This window comes from Cynara cardunculus, assembly GCF_001531365.2.
Source record: "Cynara cardunculus var. scolymus isolate 2C chromosome LG 1, CcrdV1, whole genome shotgun sequence".
In the NCBI taxonomy this organism is placed as follows: Eukaryota; Viridiplantae; Streptophyta; class Magnoliopsida; order Asterales; family Asteraceae; genus Cynara; species Cynara cardunculus.
In genome coordinates, this window is record NC_037528.1 from 25,939,658 (window position 1) to 25,960,514 (window position 20,857).

At 38.3% G+C, this 20,857-nt stretch overlaps 1 protein-coding gene across 2 annotated transcripts; it reads right to left on the bottom strand.

Moving 5' to 3' along the window:
* Nucleotides 1-2,339: 2,339 nt before the first annotated feature.
* LOC112500153 (zinc finger CCHC domain-containing protein 7-like) lies at nucleotides 2,340-8,350 on the bottom strand. 2 transcript variants are annotated; one of them, XM_025103496.1, is made up of 8 exons: nucleotides 8,010-8,350; nucleotides 7,441-7,551; nucleotides 7,192-7,350; nucleotides 5,245-5,406; nucleotides 4,995-5,111; nucleotides 3,578-3,682; nucleotides 2,922-3,148; nucleotides 2,340-2,807 (listed from the first exon to the last, which is right to left on the bottom strand). In XM_025103496.1, the coding sequence occupies exons 1-8, from the start codon at nucleotides 8,274-8,276 to the stop codon at nucleotides 2,741-2,743; spliced, it is 1,215 nt and encodes a 404-aa protein (XP_024959264.1). In that variant the 5' UTR covers nucleotides 8,277-8,350; the 3' UTR covers nucleotides 2,340-2,740. The 2 variants fall into 2 exon arrangements, with proteins under 2 accessions (XP_024959264.1, XP_024959257.1); XM_025103489.1 differs by having other exon boundaries at nucleotides 2,340-3,148.
* Nucleotides 8,351-20,857: the final 12,507 nt, after the last annotated feature.

Consider the following 20,857-nt stretch of genomic DNA (forward strand, 5'->3'; position numbering starts at 1 on the left):
TATATATATATATATGGGATGGTTCAAATGTTAAACAAGATTATTGTGTTAACTTTGTTAACCAACCTTGGCCATTGATTCTTACAATAAACAGTTCTGATTAATCATGATAAAAATTAATTTTTTAAATTTACAATTTCAAAAAAACATATGTGAACAAAGGAGAAAAGGGTATTTAGGTAAAAAAAAATTTATGTAACTCCCATACCATTAATTGGGAGTTACAAAATCAAAAAATCTCATTCTTTTTGTTAATGTAAGAACCATATGAACACACATACACACACGCACACACACACACATATATATATATATATATATACATATGAACAGCATGTGAACTGTATGAACAACATGTGAACCGTATGAACATCTTCTATATATTCATGAGCCAACTTTGTTGTATGTACATGAACACGTATGAACCAAGACATCTAGGGTTGTGTGTTTTCATACGTGCTCACATGTCTTCACATGTTTTGTGTGTGTATATATGGATTCATATGAACATCTAGTGACTTGAATAGACATGAACACTGATGAATCAAGGCATCTAAGGCTGTATGGTTTTTGATGTGTTCATATGTCTTCATATGTCTATGTGTGTCCCTATGTCTTCATATGTATCTAATGCACTATGTGTTAACTTCATATGTCTTCATCTGTAAACTGATTGAATCTCTCAACAGAGTCAGCTCCTGAATATATAGAAGTTGTTCAACATGTCAGTTGCACACCTTTTTTTGCAAGATTAGTGAGAACTGTCAAAGATGAGAAATGTCGTTTAAAACGAATGCAATATCATATTAATCCATTACCAATACAAACGCTTTGATCATTGTCTTCACTTCCGGAACTCGAAGTCCGATTGTCATCGTAAACCATTTTAACCTTCTCATTCTCATTGTTGTCGATTTGTTTCCATATTAGCTTGGACGATATCGAAAACTTTACTATCGGAAATCTTTTAACAATCACAAATTCAATAACATTATAGATAGATAAATCAAATTTCAAAAATAATCACAAAGTGAAAACAAGATCAATATTAAATCATCATCAATTATGAGATTTTAATATTTTGTAACTCTCAATTAATGATATGGGAGTTACACAAAATGGTAAAATTACTTAATTACCCTTGTCATTAACATATGAGATGTATGTGAACCTAAAGAAAAGATTATTTTTCATTGGTTGAGCTTGGTTAACAAAGTTAATACAATAATTTTGGTTAACATTTGAACCAAGCTCGTTCTCTCTCTCTCTCTCTCTCTCTCTCTCTCTCTCTTTATATATATATACTTGGGATCATGTGAGACCAAATGTTTTTTGTGAGACCTGTAAGACCAATTTATGTTCATTGATCAACTTTATAAGCTAATGATCTAATGATCTAAAATTGCACGGTGGCAATTTTGTGATTATTAAGAAGTCTCGTGGCGTTTATGAATGTTCATATTGTCAAATTGTAGATATAACCCAAGGGTTGAGAATTGGTCTTACGGGTCGCATGAAAAACCCTTGGTCTCACATAATCCCAAGTCTATATTTGTATGTATAAAAATATTGTTTTTACTTTATTATAGGAAAGATAAAATAATAAACAAAAAGACTAAAATTGCCCTTGATCTAACGGAGTTAGAGAGCTTTACAAGCAACATTGCCCTTCTCCACTCACGCGATATTGTTGGATCAGGCTTTCACCCGTTGTCCAAGATTCCCCATTGCTGCCCCCAACAAGAGTCCGAGCCGTGTCTCAGTCCCAATGTGGTTGATCATCCAAAAAGACCAGCTTAAGTATCATTGGCTTGGTCGGCCTTTACCTGACCAACTACCTAATACTACAGAGGAGCCCATTTGATCCATTTTCCTTTAGGAATATTAGGGGAGACCATAGGGATATGCATTACTTGGAAACAAATAGAACCATGAAAACCAGAAGAATGAGTGGATAATCAAGCTGCAATAAATCCTTACACCAGTGCGTGACTTTATTGATAATAGATGAAAAAGACATAGCAACTGAATCATGAACAGATGCATTTCTAGCAAGCCAAATCTCCCAGCAACCAGAGAAGATAAAACTACCCTAAAAATCCCATTTTAGATTTGATAAAACTGCCTTGCAATCAAATCTAGGCTCATCAAACTCCCACACGTTACGTACCGATTCACCAATTTGTTCTCAACTCTTTTCATCTTGTGAGCAAGGATCTTAGTTAGAAAGACCATGAGCAAAACAAATTGAATACCACAAGAACAAAATCTACAATAAACATACCATAGGGATCCTAGTAAAAAAAATATCAGAACCAAATCCACAATTCCCTCTTTTTCTTATTGTAAACACTTATTTTTGTGACAATTATTTTGCATTACACAATTGAATTTCAATCTTTTAGGACTTATAAGGTTACAACCTTGCACATCAATTTAAGAGTATGCACCTTTCAAGACGTTAAATATTTGAACTAAAAATTGTTAATGTAAAACCCAAAAAAAACATATTACCTATTTTGAAAATCTGAAAGAATAACCACAAACACTAAACAATAACAAAAATGCTACTAAAGATACACCAATCATCAGACCCCCACTTGATTTCAAAAAGTGTACACCAGACCAACTTGCAAGCTTTCATGAACATTGGTCGACAAAACAATCGACCATCAGCCTTCAATATCCAATCATCTGCTTTACGATCGCCACCAACTTAACGGCATTTCTTAGCATACGACTAATAATCCCAACCATATTCTCTTTTGCCATAACTACTCGAGTTTACAAACTTCGATGCTGAAAACCTGTGTTGATATCCATTAGAACCAACTGTGCTTTCATACTGAAGCTTTCGACCATTGCTACGAAATCCTGAGTTATAACCACTACCACCATTGAATCTGTCATTAGATTTATACCTAGATGGGGTTTTAGGAGATCCCCAGTCACCAGGATCTTCAGTTATCCATCCACCTCTACCCCTTGGCTTCGATTGAGATGATGAACTCTGTTGTCCATATTGTGTTTTCCGTTTACGAGCGTTACCTAAATCATGAGGTACGGACCTGACTCCTATATGGCTTCCATAGTTCTCCCTCGAGTGATTCTTCCTAGGGCTCGAGAATTCGCTTTTCCTCTTGTCCTTCTGAAGAATTGAAGAAAAAAACCACTTCAAAATTGTTTCAAGGATAGAAAGCAAACCAAACAAACCCATCATATCTCACCTAATGGTAGCGTCAAGAGATAAAGAGGCTGTTTCTGAAAAAAAAAACCCTGGCTTGCCAAAAAAGGTTCAAGCAAATACTCCCTCCATCTCAACATAAGTGTCCATATTTCTATTTTAGTTCGTCCAAAAATAAGGATCCACTTTCAAAAGTAAGTGCCTACTTTCCAATTTTACCGTTAATTATAAGATGGATAAATCCATTATTTCATCTATTATCAAGGATAAAATTGCCATTTAGCTGATTAACCGTTCTGATAATTACACATTTCTAAAACTGTGCAATTTTTCATTGTAGGAGTTTTTGGAACAGATGGAGTAGAATAAAAAGTTTGCAAGAAAATAAATTACCTTAACGGAACTAGTACATTTACGAGCAATATGGCCTCCCTCACCACACTTGTAGCAAGAACTAGGTGTCTCTGTACTGGTTTTTGCACGCACTCGTGCACATTCCTGTAAAAAAAAATTGGCATGTAAGACTAAATATAACATGTAAAAGCTTTTCAGAAAACCATCGATTGAAAAATGTGAATAATATCCTCACTGCAATTACATCATATACAGTGAGCTTTTAGGCCCAACAAGAAAGAACATAGGTGCCATATTTGCTATTATGGTTGCTTTGAACAATTGGTTCTTCAGTTTTTGATTAATTTCTTGGATAAAAGAACCATTTTCCCTTTTCCTCTTTTACATATGCCGAGATAAATCAAATTCATCCAATCAAATAAGTTGAATTTGTGTAAATAGTCCCTTGAGCTTGAGTTTATTCTATGTTGAATTCCTTGAAACTCATTTGGAATAAAACTTCCAAGCTTATTGTATTTTCTATGTTCATTTCCTTCTTTTAGGTTGCATTTGGTACGCATACGACAGGAAAGAGGTCAGTACTTGACAGGACAAGTAGCATGCGGACAGGAATGGGCTGGACAAGTTGCACATAAATGTTGTTTAATGATTTCATATGATGGTTACCAATGGTAGTGGAAGAGGTGATCGGTGGTGGTGGCGATGATAGTGGTAGAGGTGGCAATCGATAGTGGTGGATATGGAGGTAGAAGTGGTGATTCTAGAGGAGGTAGAGGTGGTGGTGACCAATGTGTTGGAGAGAGAAGTGGTGATGCATGGTGGTAGGTAGCAGATGGTGGTGGACGCGGTGATTATGGAGGCGGTAGTGGCGGCAATGGGCGGGGATGACCATTAAACCAAATGCCTTAATAAGGTTATATCAAATGAGGGTAGATTGGTAATTTTTTGGTTCTGTCCCATCCTTGTAACTTCTTGTTCCACCTATTTTAGAGGAACAAAAAAAGCCTTTTTGTCCCATTCAGCCCCTGTCCCATGATGCACCAAACGTGGAACAATCTTGTCCCATGTACCAAACGCAACCTTACTATATTGACAATATGGAAAACAATCAAATATTATGTCATATATCACTTTGACAAATTGCAATACATGTAACATGTTACATGCCTATATATGTATCAAACAAAAATTAACCATCCCATATATGAGAAAATAATGGTTCATGTGTGTACACATGGATGCCTCTTAACACAGCTCTAAGCATATAAAGGCACAATAACGACTAAAGTATATCTCAACAAGACTTGTAACTTGGTGCATGGTCATGATAAGGTATGGTGTCGGTCTGAAATAAGCATCTGTTCGCAAATGCTTTCCAGCTTCCATCATTCAAAATACAATATAAAATAAAGAGAAACAGAAAAACTTCAATTCACACAGGAGCAGAAGAACTTACCAAACCAGTATGGCCCAATTGACCACATCTGTAACAAGAAATTTCTCTTGGACCACCACCAGCATAGTTGACACAACAAAGATGCCCAAAGGACTTGCAAACATAACATTGTATTTCCTGACAAAGACCATACATGTCAGGAGTTGCTCTAATATACTGAAGAAACTTTTATATACTTGTTCATAAGAAACTTGCATGGTACACATATGTAGATGGATAAAGAGGACATTAACTATGAGACAGTACTGACCTTAAGGTCATCTGGAGAATATATGCCCTTGCATGAGAACATTTCATGCCCTGAATCACCACATTTCAAACAAATTTTAGACGTATGTGATCCCACAACATATTTCTCCAAGCAATCTTTCGCACGATGGCCACTTTTCTTGCAGATAAAGCAATCTTTCCCCTGCCAAAAGAAATATTATAGAATTTCAGCAAAATCCGACTAAATAAAAGGGATACGAGTCCGCACATACACAACTTAAGATCTAAAGCCCTAAAGTAAATACAGTGTTCTCATAAAGTCTTCTAGTTTCTAGCAAGAGAATTATTAACAGTGTTCTCTACATGTTACCGCAAAGCTCTTAACTGTGAAGAAGTATATTTTAACACTATTGAAACATAGAATTTTGATCTGGTATCCATAATTAAAATAAGAACAGCATGAACACCAATTACATTGTGAATACCATATGCATAGTACAACATTTGTGAATCACAAATGATTAGACTTCATATGAACATGTCATTTCTGTTACATTGTGCATCATATATGATTTTAAATATACAGTACTAAAAACACTCATATAGATTAAGATTTACAATTTATCATCAAGAGTACCAAGTATTTTAACATTGCATCACATATGATATTGTGTAATATATTCTAACAAATGCAAAATTAAGAATGACAATCATTAAACTATCACATACACTTCTTGTAAACCTCCCAAGACAACACGACAAACATAAAGCAGTAACTAGTTAACACTATTGAAATTTTTACCTGCTTCCTTCTTCAATGAGGGTATAGGAGACGAAGATGATTTTCATTTTCATTTTCAGAGACAAAATAGGATATTAAGATGATTTCGAATTTGTTTTGGAGATGAAATAAGATGGAGATGTGTTAGAGATATGTTGGATATGCTTGTTGTGATGTAGATAAAAATGAAGACATGATGGAAATGGATATGTAGATATGTTGGAGATGCTTGCTGTGATTGAGAATTGGAGATGAAGATCGAGACATGATGGAGACGAAGATGTTGTGCAGGGATTTTGTCTTGGAAATGAGGAAGCTCTTTTTCTTTCTTTTAACATTATTAATGGAAGGAAATCACCAATAATATAATAGAATGGAATAAATCATTATCAATCCCATTCCTTGAAATCCAAATGCCCCTGAGTTTGTAAAAGATGGATTGATCCAACAACTTGTGGATATAATGCCCTATAAGGAAGACGGTGTGGATAAACAGTGTACCTTCAGGAGGTACGGAAGCAAGCGTGACAAAATCTTAAAGAGATACCAATGCAGCATAAATTCAGAAAACAGTAACATATAAAGCAGGGGGGTTAAACTTGGTCCTGTTAATGTTTGAACTGATCATTTTATGGCCAGATGATTGCATGCAATCTTGAATCATTCGTATCGTACAAGACTATAAGAGATCATACTCACAGTTTACTCAAACTTCCCACCACCCATTACTCGAGGCCCTCACATGCCAGTACCTGGTTGTGAGTCGTCCTTACTGTCATGCTTGCATTTTTTTGCCATACAAAGAATTAACCACTTAATCCTTGTGATTGCATCCCCTCCTTATAATTCTTCAACACATAAGTACTAGTTACCCCTAGATTGCTAACCATGTTTAACAAATTTCATTCCTACAACTCTACAAGTATAAATGATAACACGAGCTTAAAAGGTAAAAACCGCATTGTTCATTAATCATAATTACTTATTTGATATACATATTCACACAGAGCTCTAAATGTTAGAAATTGGAAAATATTATAACATTTCTGTAAAGCCTCACCCTCTTTTTTCTATGGTCTGTGACAAACAACCCCCCACAAAAAATCCACTTTTTATGGACATTTGACAAAATATTTTCCCTGATGATAACGATGATATATTAAAAACAACCAGAAGAAGAGATATATTTTCTTTACACATCCTAACCTTGTTGCACTGCTTCACATTGTGCTCCAGACTCCCACAAACAAAACAAGGTTTCTTGTGCTTAGCTGATGTACAGTTCACAGCTGTATGGCCACCTTCACCACAATTATAGCAATTTCCCCAGCTGCTATCTGGAGGATCAAAATACCTTGGTCCACGCTGGAGACAAAAATTCATTAAGAGAGATCAGATGTGACATTGATTTATAGCTGCTACAACTTGACTTTTTAAGGTACTAATTCAACTCACGAGAAGCTTCCGCAGAACAATATTATCAGATTTCTCCGAAGGATTTGTCTCCGATGTCAAGTCAGTCTCTTTTGGTGCACCGCCCTCCTCCTTTATCTCCACATCGTCAACCTATTCAATCAAGATATGTCATAAAATTGAGGCCACCACCATGGACCTAATTTTTGTTCCGAACCAACTATCCAACCATGCCATTGATATTTACTCAATTGCTTTAGAGTAATATTACTCATGAAAAGATACGTTCTACTATTACTAATATTCGAGGGAATATCTGGGGACATCAATTCATGGGGTTGTTTTAATTGGAATCGAAGCAAAGTAAGTTGACAGTAAACTAAAAAACTCCAATTACAATTCTCTCCACTACCCGAAAGGAAACAAGTAAACAGGATTCCTAAATAATCGAAATAAATAAGATCCAGATCAATTTTATGCAGAATAGCATGAATATGGTGACCTTTTCCCCAATTTGAAGGAGGCATTGACTCAAATAGACAGTGAAACTGAAAAAGTCAAAATAAAAACACAAAAAAGTTCAAATTTTCAACTGGATTCGAACTGCTTACAGCATTGTCTTGTACCCCCATCTTCTCCTTCTTCCTCTTCTTTATTTTTTTCTTCACTTTTGTGATGATAACTTCAGGTTTCAAAGACGATCCTGAAGGATTACCATTGATTTTATTATCACGGGCTCTTGACATTGCTTTTTCAACGATTTTCAAGCTTAGGTCATCATCGGCCTCGTCGTCGCTGCTCAGAACAATTGGGGAAGGATCAAATTTTAGTTCTTCAGCTTTTGGCAGTCCTGGTTTCTTCTTCACCCATTTTCCCATGGGTTTTAGAAGGCGGTGAAAAAATGTGCAGCGATTGGAATATGAGGGGGTTGAGAGAAACCCTAACCCTCGTTGCCGCCTCTCCTCGTATCTTTTGAACGTTCCTTTTGAGCCTATTTCTTTTAGACCAATATAATTTTTTTAGTCGAGTAAATTACCAAAATCAGTCATATTGTTTACAAGAACTTTAAGATGGTATTTGGTTTGCAGATTTTGAAGAAATCTGATGAAATTGGAATGTTGAATTTTATTGATCAAATTCTATTCTCTTGATTGGTTCATTCTTTTTCACGAAAGGAATCTTCAAAATCCTATAAATTTCACAATTAAAGAAATTAAACATTCCTTAGAAACTACATGGTATTTTGATGGAATGAAATCTCTATCTTCATTATACCAAATATGTCATTGACCTAATATACTCTAATCTCATAAAACTCAATATGACCATCGTCGACCATCTCTTGACTACTATTGATCTGAACCACCACTGACCACCACCGATCTGAACCACAGCCGACCACCACCACCGACTACCACCGATCTGAACCACCGTCGACCACCACCACCACCAACTACCACCGATCTGAACCACAGCCGACTACCATTGATCTGAACCACCGCCGACCACCACCACTGACTACCACCAAAGTAAACCACCGTCGACTACCGCCGATCTGATTCATCGTCAATCTGAATCACCGCCGATAACCGTCATCGGAACCACCATGGACCACCACCACCGACTACCACCGATCTGAACCATCGTCGACCACCGCCGACTACCACTGATCTGAACCACCGTCGACCACCACCACCGACTACCACCGATCTGAACCACCACTAATCTGATTCACCGTCAATCTGAACCACCGCCGATAATCGTCATCTGAACCACCATGGACCACCACTGATCTGAACCACTGTCGACCATCGCCATCTGAACCACCACGGACCACCATCGATCTGAATCACCTTCAACTACTATTGATCTGAAGCACCGTCGATCTAAACCACCATTGACCATCACCGATATGATTCATCGCCAATCTGAACCACATCTGACCATCGTCACCTGAACCACAACGGACCACCATCGATCTATATCACTGTCAACCACCGACGACTACCATCGATCTGAATCACCGTCGGACACCGCCGACCACCACCGATTTGAACAACCACTGTCACCGCCTATTTGAACCACCGTTGACCACTTCCATCTGAACCACTGCGGACCACCATCGATCTGAGTCATTACGAACCACCACCATCTGAACGACTATGGACCCACTGTCGATTTAGTAACGTCGTTTGGCTTATGATTATATTTGAGTTTGTGTATTTTATATTGTTTTACATATTAAATAATTATTTTATTAAAGTATTTTTAGTTTTAAAAAAATTAAAATTTTTAAAAAAGGGCATTTTGGTCGTTTACCAATATTTTATTCCAATTCTAAAGATACATTCTGTGAACCAAACAGACATATTCCAACTCCTTAACAGATTTCATTCCAATGTCTGCCAACCAAACAGGTGGTCAAACCTGACAACATTCCATTCCAATTCCTTCAAAGTCAAATTCCTTTAAAAGATTCCATTCAATCCAAAAACATTTTGCAAACCAAACGCCACCTAAGAGTTAAGGTGAGAACTTGATCAATTTTAATCTTATCTACATCCCATGAATTGTACTTATCACGAGAATTGATCTGGTAACTGGTGCATCTCGGTCAATGTTCAAAAAAACTCGTTGCAACAGTTGGCTTAAGACTTGTGTCTTATGTCACGTTAAACATGTGGCACGTCATGACTTAATGTGCGGTTTTTATAACACAATATTTGATTTTTCTTACTTTTTCTAATGTCTTATTAGTTCATTTATAATGTATAGAATTATTTAATATTATTGAACCATTGAGTAATCCTAGAAAATATATGTTAATATGTATAATGATTTTGTTAAATCCCATAATTCTTATGTGTAAAACTAATGAAGAACAACAAGTGATGAAGAACCAGAAGGCCGATGGAAGACTGCCAGGCAAAATGGCTAAGTCCTTAATACAACCAGAGGGTCGATGAATCGACCAGAGGTGCGATGGAAAAAGCACCTTCATAGCTTCTCTGGTTACCAACACTTGAAGTTTCTGCACTAGTTCAACCAGAGGCATGCGATAAAGATATGAAGATAAGATTGAATAACGCCCCATGGAAGACAGCTGGAGATGACCAATCGACAGTTGATTTCTACAAAGTTTATCTTGTTTTGTTTATTATCCATGTCTAGATAAGCTTTATCTTTCCCTAGAAGATTTWCTAGATAGTCTCACTAGATAGTTATCTTCTTGTTTAGGCTACTAGTATAAATAGGTGATTAGGCCTACTGTAATTAGTTAACGCTTTGAACGCTTTTATTATCATTTTGGAATAAAGTGAATATTCCTGCACTCAAGTATATTCTTTGAAGATTCATATCTTGTTCTTGAGTGTTCTTCATTTTATTCATTCACACGACATAATTAGGTTATTCTTAACTTAATTATTAGTGTTATTGAGAGATCTGAGACCAACAATTGGTATAAGAGCCACTTGATTGTTTATCAATCAAAACGATCATTAAAAACTCTCAATTTGCCTTTTTCATTCATTTATAAAATTCATAAAAATCTTCTCCAAAGAGCGTAATTTTTCTCTTCCAAATCTTCAATGGCCAACTGGAATTCTGCTTATAGTGTTGGTTCCCTCACCAAACCTCCAACTCTTCAAAGAGAAGAGTATCCACAATGGAGGATAAGGATGGTGAACTTTTCTGGAAGGGATGGACAGAAACCTTCTACGATCTGTCATGGAGGGTCCCTACATACCGCAGACTCTTATTCCAAGAGTCCCAAGAACAAGCAGCACAACAGAAATTCCAGCTTACTACATGCCCAAGGACTAGAAGAATTGGGATGAAGATGATATGGAGCACGTAGAAACTGACAAAAAGGCCAAAAGATTAATTATCATGGCCATTCCCAATGAAATCTTCCAATCCCTTGATGCATGCACCAACGCAAAGGAGCTATGGGATGAGCTGGTAAGTCAATTAGAAGGAGGAGCAAAAACGAAAAAAAATCGTAGAGCTCAATGTCTCAACGAGTATACCAACTTCAAAGCTCTTCCTGATAAGCCGATTCAGAAGACATACGATCGTTTCAACACATTGATCAATCAATGTCGTCGAAACGACATCTCCAGGACGAAGGAAGAAAATAACGTGTTATTTCTTAAAAGTCTCGGCAATAAGTGGACACATCTGTCGATGTCCCTCCAAGCAAATCAGGACTTAGACAGCTGGTCATTGCATGATGTCTATGGAACACTTGTTGTACAAGAGAATGATATTATGAAGAGAAAAGTATCCATCAGTGGACCCTTGCTCTTGCTGTAGAAGAAAAGGATGTTTCAAGGACCTCCACGAGAGACCACAAGAAAAAGGGCAAGAAAGAACTAGTAGTAGAATCAGAATCTGAAGACGAGACATCCGAGTCAGATGATGATCTCAAAGCCTTTGCCAAGTCTCTGGCCTTGATCACAAAACAGTTCCAGAGGAAGTTCATCAAAAAGCCTTATGAACGAAGAGACTCCAGAAGGGAGAAGTACCAGCCATCCTATGAAAAGAAGCCACCGAAATTCTATCAGATGGAAGACAGAAGAGAGGGAAGAGAAGAAAAATAAGATATAAGAGAGGAGAAGAGAGAAGACAGAGACGGAAGAAAGAATGACCTTCACTACTTCAGATGCGGAAAAATCAGTCATTTTTCAAAAGAATGCAGAGGACGTCTAGTGAAGGATGTAGACTATTACAAGAATAAGTACAAATACAATCCTAAAGAGCGAAGGCTGATGGCTGAAAAAAGAAAATTGGGTGTCTGATTATTTGTCTGATGAAGAAGACAAGGCACTCATCTGTCTTATGGCCACGTCCAACGCAGAATCCGCCTCTGATTCTGATGAACAGGTATGTGAGTCTTCTATTGATGAAACCAACTCTGCTCCATCTAAGCTAGAGTTAAGGGTAATGAAACTTTCAGAGGATTTCTTAAAACTCAAAGAAAAATTAAATTTTGAAAAATCTGAAAGAAGAAAAGTAGAAAAAGAAGTCAGTTTCTACAAAAGAGAGACTGATCTTCTAACTGAAGAAAAAGCTGAACTTGTCAAGGAAAAGACTCGCATCACCTCTCTTAAAAAATCAGAGGAAGAAAAGCTTCTGGATTTGAACAAGAAAATATCTAAGGACTTAGAAAAGAAGGCGAAGGCCTTAAAAGAATCCGAGGCAGAGAGGCTCAACTCAATCGCTCTCAAAGATTTCTTTCAAAAAGAAAGGGAGATTTTTCATCAAAAGCTTCAAATCAATGAACTTCTGAGGAAGAAATATAAGGATGCCCAAGATGTGTACGAAAAACTTAACGGTCAAAAGGACACTCAAGGGATTGGATTTCAATGAATTGGTCTCCTTCATCGAATCAAAAATCCACCCTTGAATCCACTTTCAAACTTGGATGCACTCAAAAACCCGACTTTTTCCCTAAACCCAAAGTAAATTTTAAAAGGGTTAAAGTCGATGGAAAAACTGTCCTCTTGAGACAGGATTTTGAAAACGTGGTGTACGAGAACAGCACATGTAAGAATTCTGATAAAGGGAACGATGCCTTCACACCAGAGACCGATGGAAACCCTATGGTTAAATCAGAGTCTCTGGTCATCAATCCCACTTCATCAGCAAATGCCGTTGATGAAAACGATAATCTTAGTAAGGAACTGTCATCTGATGAATCGATGAACCATCCAAGTAATATTGGAAGTTCATCTAAGTCAGAAACAATGGAACCCCTAACAGATCACTCTCAACCATCAACCTCTGAACCCACTCCTCCCACAAACATCCATGACAATAGTGATTTCGAGAAATCTGCGAGAGACTTTTCTTGATTCTGAATCTGAAGAAGAGATAATCTGTGAATCAACAGAGGTTATTAAGGATAAGAAGCCTCAAAACTTCAAACCCAATCTCATGTTCCAGCATCTATGAAAACTTCAGACAAAGGAAAAGGAAAGCTGAGCAACACCAAATCCGCCAACGATACTTCACAAGGCCCAAATACTTCATATAAGTTCATTAAGTTTACTCGCGCGCAAAACAGAAGTGGCATGCCTCTGAAAATTCTAACCACCACTTTTCTTCTCATTCAGCTGAAGAAAAGTAGCCCTCCCTCAGGAAAGAAGTAAAGACCAAGCCTTCTACAAATAAAAAAATCTGAACTAGATAGGAAGTTTGTAAAAACAACCGATGCTTGGACAAGATTTTCATCCCCTGCATTTACTTCTTCATTTTCATAAAATAAAAAGAAAGTTAAGCATTCATGTTCAAACTATCCTATCTGCCAATGTTTAACACTTTTACAAAACCTGAGGAACCACATGTTAACCCATCGCTGCATATTTTCCAAACACGTCTATCGCTATAATAGGCAAACCAACGAAAACGTGAAAAAGCCCAAGTCCAAGGGCAAGGGAAATGCAACCAGACCCAAGCCTGCAAAGGCTAAGGGTAATGAAAATCAGCCCACTCCCAATAGGGCTGATGAAAAGAGAAAGGTCGTATCTCTGACTAACCAACGTAGACCCATTATGAAGTGGGTACCTAAACCCCCTTAATTTGTCTTGCAGGATCAACATGTGCAACAATGGTATATGGATTCAGGTTGCTCCAGGCACATGACTGGTGATAAAAGTCAGCTGTCCTCCTTCATCAAAAAATATGGAGGCTCTGTCACTTTTGGAGACAACAGTAAGGGTACAATCAAAGGATACGACACATTCATAAAGGGAAACATCTCCATTAGCAAAGTGGTTTGTGTTGAAGGTCTAAAGCATAACTTACTAAGCATAAGCCAGTTCTGCGACAAGGGTCTTGAAGTCAGATTTCACAAGGGTTTCTGCATCATTGAAACACAACCCGAACAAACCATCATCAAGGCAAAGAGAGAAGGGAATCTCTATCTTCTGGATTTTCAATCCTCTGTGGGACAAGACACCCTCTGCCTTGTATCCCAGAAGAGCGATGAAAATTGGCTATTGCATCAGAAGTTCTCACATCTGAACTTTGACGTTCTAAGGAAGCTAGCTAAACAGAAGCTGGTCAAGGGGATTCCAGATCTTAATTTTGAAAAAGACCATCTATGCTCAGCCTGCGAGATAGGAAAACTAAAACGGGCCTCCCATAAAACAAAGTCAGAAACCTCCTGCACCAAGCCCTTGGACATGATTCACATAGACCTCTGTGGGCCCATATCTACACAAAGCCTCTCCGGAAAGAAGTACATCTTAGTACTAGTTGATGAATACTCCAGATACACCTAGGTTGAGTTTGTAAAGAAGAAATCAGATGTTCTTGAACTTCTCATCTGGGTGATGAAAAGACTCTAAGTCCTTCTACAACGCAAACTCATAAAAGTCAGAAGCGACAATGAGACTGAATTCAGAAATGCTAGAATCGATGAATACCTCATCAATGAAGGTATTTCCCAAAACTTTTCAGTAGCCAGAACTCCACAACAGAATGGAGTGGTGGAGCGAAGGAACAGAACCCTCGTAGAAGTAGCAAGGACCATGCTTGCTTCATTGGAGTTACCCATCACCATCTGGGCTAAAGCTATATCCACTGCCTGCTTCAACCATAATCGGTCAATCAACAACAAGAGGCACCAGAAGACACCCTATGAACTCATCAATCAAAGAAGACCAAATGTCAAATATTTTCATGTGTTTGGGTGCAAATGCTTTGTACTCAATGATAAGGAATATCTTGGCAAGTTCGACAAAAAAGCTGATGAAAGGATCTTTTTGGGATATTCTCAAACCGCAAAGGCCTACAGAGTCTACATCAAAAGGACAAAGATCGTCATCGAAAGCATCAATGAGTCCTTTGATCATTCCACACCAATAACTTCTGGACATAGCAGTTCAGGACTCGGACTTCAACAGAGAACCTTTGATTCATCACTTGGCAAACCCAATGAATTAGAGTTAGCTCATCTATTTGAAGACATCTTCGAAGAAGAAGTAGTCTCTAGACATGCACCTACTGCTAAACCCACTTCCAGAGCTGATGAAGAACATGAAGTCTCCAATGCTAAAGGTACATCTCTTACTGAAACTCATGTTACTTCACTTTTTACTTCTTCTGTGTCTTCAGATCAAGAACCAGAACCAAAGCATCACTCTATAGATGATCTCTTCGAGGGGGAGCAAGCAGTTCCATCGATTGATGAAAAATTGCATCCTGTTGCTCTAGAACCCCAATCTTGCACCAAGTGGACAAAAGACCATCCACAACACCAAATCATTGGTGATCCAACATCTAGTGTCAAGAAGAGATCAGCAACAGCCAATGAATGCCTTTTCGCCAACTTTCTGAGCATGTTCGAACCAAAGAAGATTTCTGAAGCCCTACAAGACCCAAACTGGATAGACGCGATGCAAGAAGAACTACTCTAGTTTGAAAGAAACAAAGTGTGGTCCCTCATGCCTCTACCCAAAGGGAAGACGGCCATAGGAACCAAATGGGTCTTCAGAAACAAGAAGGACGAAGATGACATAGTCATAAGGAACAAGGCCAGACTTGTTGCCAAGGGCTACTGCCAGAAAGAAGGGATTGATTATGATGAAACGTTTGCTCCCGTCGCAAGACTTAAGGCCATCAGGATATTTCTAGCCTATGAAGCATACAAAGGCTTCAAGGTCTATCAAATGGATGTCAAGTCTGCCTTCCTTAATGGTAAGCTTCAAGAAGAAGTATATGTGCAGCAGCCCCCTGGGTTTGAATATCCAAAGCATCCAAAGTACGTCTACTTTCTGGCAAAGCCCTCTATGGACTGAAACAAGCACCCAGGCCCTGGTATGAAACTCTCTCCACCTTTCTCATCGACAATGGATTTGAAAAAGGTACAATCGATACAACCTTCTTTCTCAAGAAGCACAAAGGTAACATCCTACTTGTGCAAATATATGTGGACGATATCATATTTGGTTCTACCAATGCAAAATTTTGCGAAAAATTCTCAAAGCTGATGAAAAGCAAATTTGAAATGAGTATGATAGGAGAACTTAGTTTCTTCCTTGGCCTTCAAATAAAACAAACTCCAGAAGGGACTTTCCTATGTGAATGAACTTCTGAAGAAATACTCTTTCTTAAATTCATCATCGATGAGAACACCAATGGCTACAGGAGCTAAGTTGTTTGCTGATCCATCAGGCAAATCTGTGGATGTAACAACCTACAGAGGCATGATTGGATCACTCCTATACCTAACTGCTAGTAGACCAGATATTATGTTCGCTACATATCTTTATGCAAGGTATCAAGCTAATCCAAAGAAATCTCATCTCTCTGCAGTCAAGAGGATCTTTAGATACCTCAAGGGAACCCCTTCATTGGGTCTCTGGTATCCAAAGGACTCTGGCTTTGATCTAATAGCTTTCACAGATGCAGATCATGCTGGTTGCAAGCTTGATAGAAAGAGTATGTCTGGAAGCTGTCAAGTCTTGGGGGACAAGCTGGTAAGTTGGACATCCAGAAAACAGAATTGTGTTTCAACCTCTACAGCAGAAGCAGAATATATTGCTGCTGCTAGTTGTTGTTCACAAGTCCTCTCGTTGAAGGCTCAACTTAAGGATTATGGGTTTGAATATGAAAAGATTCTCATCCTTTGTGATTCCAAGAGTGCCATAGCCATCTCTGCAAATCCTGTGCAGCATTCCAAGACCAAACACATCGATGAAGGTACCACTTTCTGAAAGACAATGTCAAAAAAGGTACAATTAAGATTACTTTGTTCCTACAGAGATTCAACTTGCTGACATTTGCACAAAAGCTCTTGATGAGAAAAGATTTTTATTTCTTGTCAGCAAGATGGGTATGCTGAATCTCACCACTTAGAGGCAATCCATAGTTTCAAACCAGAGATCCTCAATATCTCATGGTTATGCCTACAAGTGATATATCATTATGGCCATAAACACCAAGTACTCTAAACCAGAGCCTCTGGTTCTAAAGACCAGAGCCTCTAGCCAATTAGAAATACTTGTTTAAATTTTGGCCAAATATTTTCATTGCCTTTGGAACCAGAGCCCCTCTGGTCCAAAGCAAATGCTTTGTGATTTTTTCACTAAGTTTCCCCTTCACAACCAGAGCCTCTGGTTATATAGACCATAGCCTCTGGATTCCAATCCTTTGAGACTAGAGCCTCTTTGGTCTCAAACTTGGTCTCCCTCATTCATTTATACAAATAACTTAGTCATATTTCATCATTTACGGAACTAGAACCTCTGGTTCCAAAGACCAGAGCTTTTGGTTTCCATGTCCTTTGCGACCAGAGCCCTCTGGTCCAATTTGGACTTCACATGCATCATTATTTAACATTCTTTCATCATTTTTGCATATCCTTCTTGACTAGAGCCTCTGGTTCTAAAGACCAGAGCCTCGGGATTCAAAGTCTTTGGAACCAGAGCCCTTTGGTCGCAAAGGCCCATCCTTTTAATGTCCATTTACATGAACTTAACCTCATTCCATATATGATTTCATCATCATTCACAACCAGAGCCTCTGGTTGTATAGACCAGAGCCTCTAGTCATTAATTTCAACCTTCTTATTGATTGTAGGGGGAGTTTTTAACTCAATACACATCCCCATACATCATTTGAGGGGGAGTTTTGTATTCATCATCATGCACACATTGCACATATTATGCATTTTCCAACCCAGAGCCTCTGGCTCATCTATACAGAGCCTCTGTATACCAAAAATGCTAAATTAAGAAGTGAACATCTCTTTCATTCAACCACAACTCCTCTAGTCCTACATTAAGGGCATGATTTTCATTCCAAGGGTTTTCAATGTTTAAATAGAGCCTCTGGTTTGTCTATCCAGAGTCCATTATTCATAAAACCTAACATTCCATTGATGAATTAACTCATCACTCTTAACCAGAGCCCTCTGGTTCCCCCCCAAAAGTCATGACCAACCAAAGCGCCTCTGGTTCCATGACAAAATTATTTTTATCCAAGAACCCATCTTTAATTGAAAACATTTTAAAGATTATATAAAATTGCAGCATTTGTGACTAAAAACTGTTAGGACTGAAAATCAGTATTAATTGTATTCGTCTTGAAAGTTAAATATTGTCTATAATTGTAAAAGTCATTGTGCTTGACTTTTATTAGACATGTTTGACTTTGACTTGTGTTAGTAGGTTTGACCATATAAATAGGGAGTTGTCTTTGTAATTTGAAAAGAGAGTGCTCATTTGAAAAATTCTATACGTAATAAGAGGTTTGACCAAACTTTGAATGCATTGACTTTTCCTCTCAATATTCATCTTGATGTTCTTGAATGCTATATCAGATCTGCCATTGTTATGGAGCTTCATGAAGATTGATCAGTGAAATTGGGACAAACACCATGGAATCCAATTCCCTCCAGGGAATCCAAATCCCTCAGAAACATTCCTGCAAACCTGTTAGGACTTGTAAATTCAGCTTTGGTATTTGAACTCTTACTCTGAATGATCTCTACAGTTCAGCGAAAACAATGATAAGAACAATACAGAGTAATTAACCAAGAACATACAGATTAATATGAAGAAGATGAACACAATAGAATAGTTTCAAAGGTTTTTCAATTGATTGAAAATATTGACGATTACAATACGGAAGCACACTGAATACAAAGGCCTAAGCTGCTATATATACTAGACCCTAACGACCTTACTGACATGATCTAGAAAGTGAAATCATCTAAGCCGTCCAAATAAAGTCTATTAAAATCTAGTCACATGAGAAGCACATGCAGCTAACAACCTTTGAAAAACAGCAGAACCGGATCTTCATAGAAGACATATCCGCAGACCCTCTGTGAGTCATCTCAGAGGCTCTGCTGTAGTAGACTTGTATGATCTTATTGTCAGAGGACCTTTTACCAGAACCTCTGTGAGAGACATCAGAGGTTCTGTTGAACTTTACTTGCACGTTGAAATAGCTTCTGTTGCTAGTCCTCTGATGTCTTCTGTGGAAGATACCCTTATGTCAACACTTGCAGAATACTTTTTCATACTTTTACATTAAGTGAATATTAGAGCTAACAATCGCCCCCTAAGTATGAAAAAGTAAAAATAGACAAAAAAAATGCAAGAAATGACTAATTGAAAGAATTACAAGAGGAGGTTAAACTCATCATCTGAAAAGAATTACATGAAAGAAATGAATTGAAAAATTGTTGCCCAGGCCTATACTGTTACAGAAGATTAGTCCACCGCAGAGTCTGGATAGTCATCTATGGCAAATTGCAGATCTGACTTGATAGTTCTGTAGACTTTGAATATCCACTCTCTGAAGGAGACTTGAACTTTGATTGCATCCAGAATACCAGACATTTCATCCGCCCTTAGATGCCCTTTGTGCACCTCTGCTGCTACTAGATTGAACACCTACTTAAGAGTCTCTGTCGAATACTTGTTCACCTCTGTCGGATCAAAGAACCTTAGAATCTCATCCTTGTCCAGGAAAACAAACCCAAAGATGGGATTTTGGACAATGGTGTTAGGATGACATCTAAGTAACCAACTTGGCTTCTTCTTCGGAGGGAAAATCTTCAAATCTGTTTGGGCCAACCTCATCACGATATCGAAGTCCTTCTGGCTGTAATATTTTATTTGAGCGTGCATTACTTCGACCAGCCTTCTGAGGGAAGTCGAATAGCTTGACCTCCTCTCCATGTACTTGTTAAGAATTTTGTGGAAGAAGATAAGGTCAAATACACAGAGGTTGTGGAGGTCAGCATCTGTGAACGTGTAGAGGTTGCCGTCATCCCTCTTCACCACATATTGAGCATAAAGCATGGTCTTCTTCATCATAGTTCTTGGAGATATGGTTTCAAGGGAAGTTATCACGTGCTCTGAGAAGACCTGCTCGCGTGGTCTTGTGAGCTTTGAGAAGTGGAACTTTGCAGCGGCAGAAGGCATTCATGTAAGCTCTGGATCGTAAGGGGGCTCTGTATCCACGGTAGAGTAACGCCACCACAGAATCTCCTCCACAGTGGTTACAGGCTCTGTGCGCACTTGCTGCATGGGAATTTTGCTCATTGATTCAAGGATCTCAGTAACCCTTCCTACTGTGGCAGATTCTGGTATTCTGGTTTCTTCTTCTTCTAGTATCGGCCTCTGGGTGGACCCCTCTGGTAGGATTGGCTTGACAGTTCCTACCAGAGCGTCAAACATACCCGTGGACGTTTCCTCATTCGCCTTCTTGGAGGAAGAGCCTTTTCCAGCTCTGGGGATGTGTGTTCTGCCCTTTCTTGCTTGTGCCTCTGCTAAAGACACCTTTAACGCTTGAACGAGCTCTGGGTCGTCATACTCTTCTTCATTTATCTCCTCTGGCGTCTCAGAGCTTGACCCTTTTTGTGGCGACTCCTCTACAACTTTACCCTTGCCTTTCCCCTTAGGCTCTGGAGATTTATCTTTTGAGAACAGGGCAG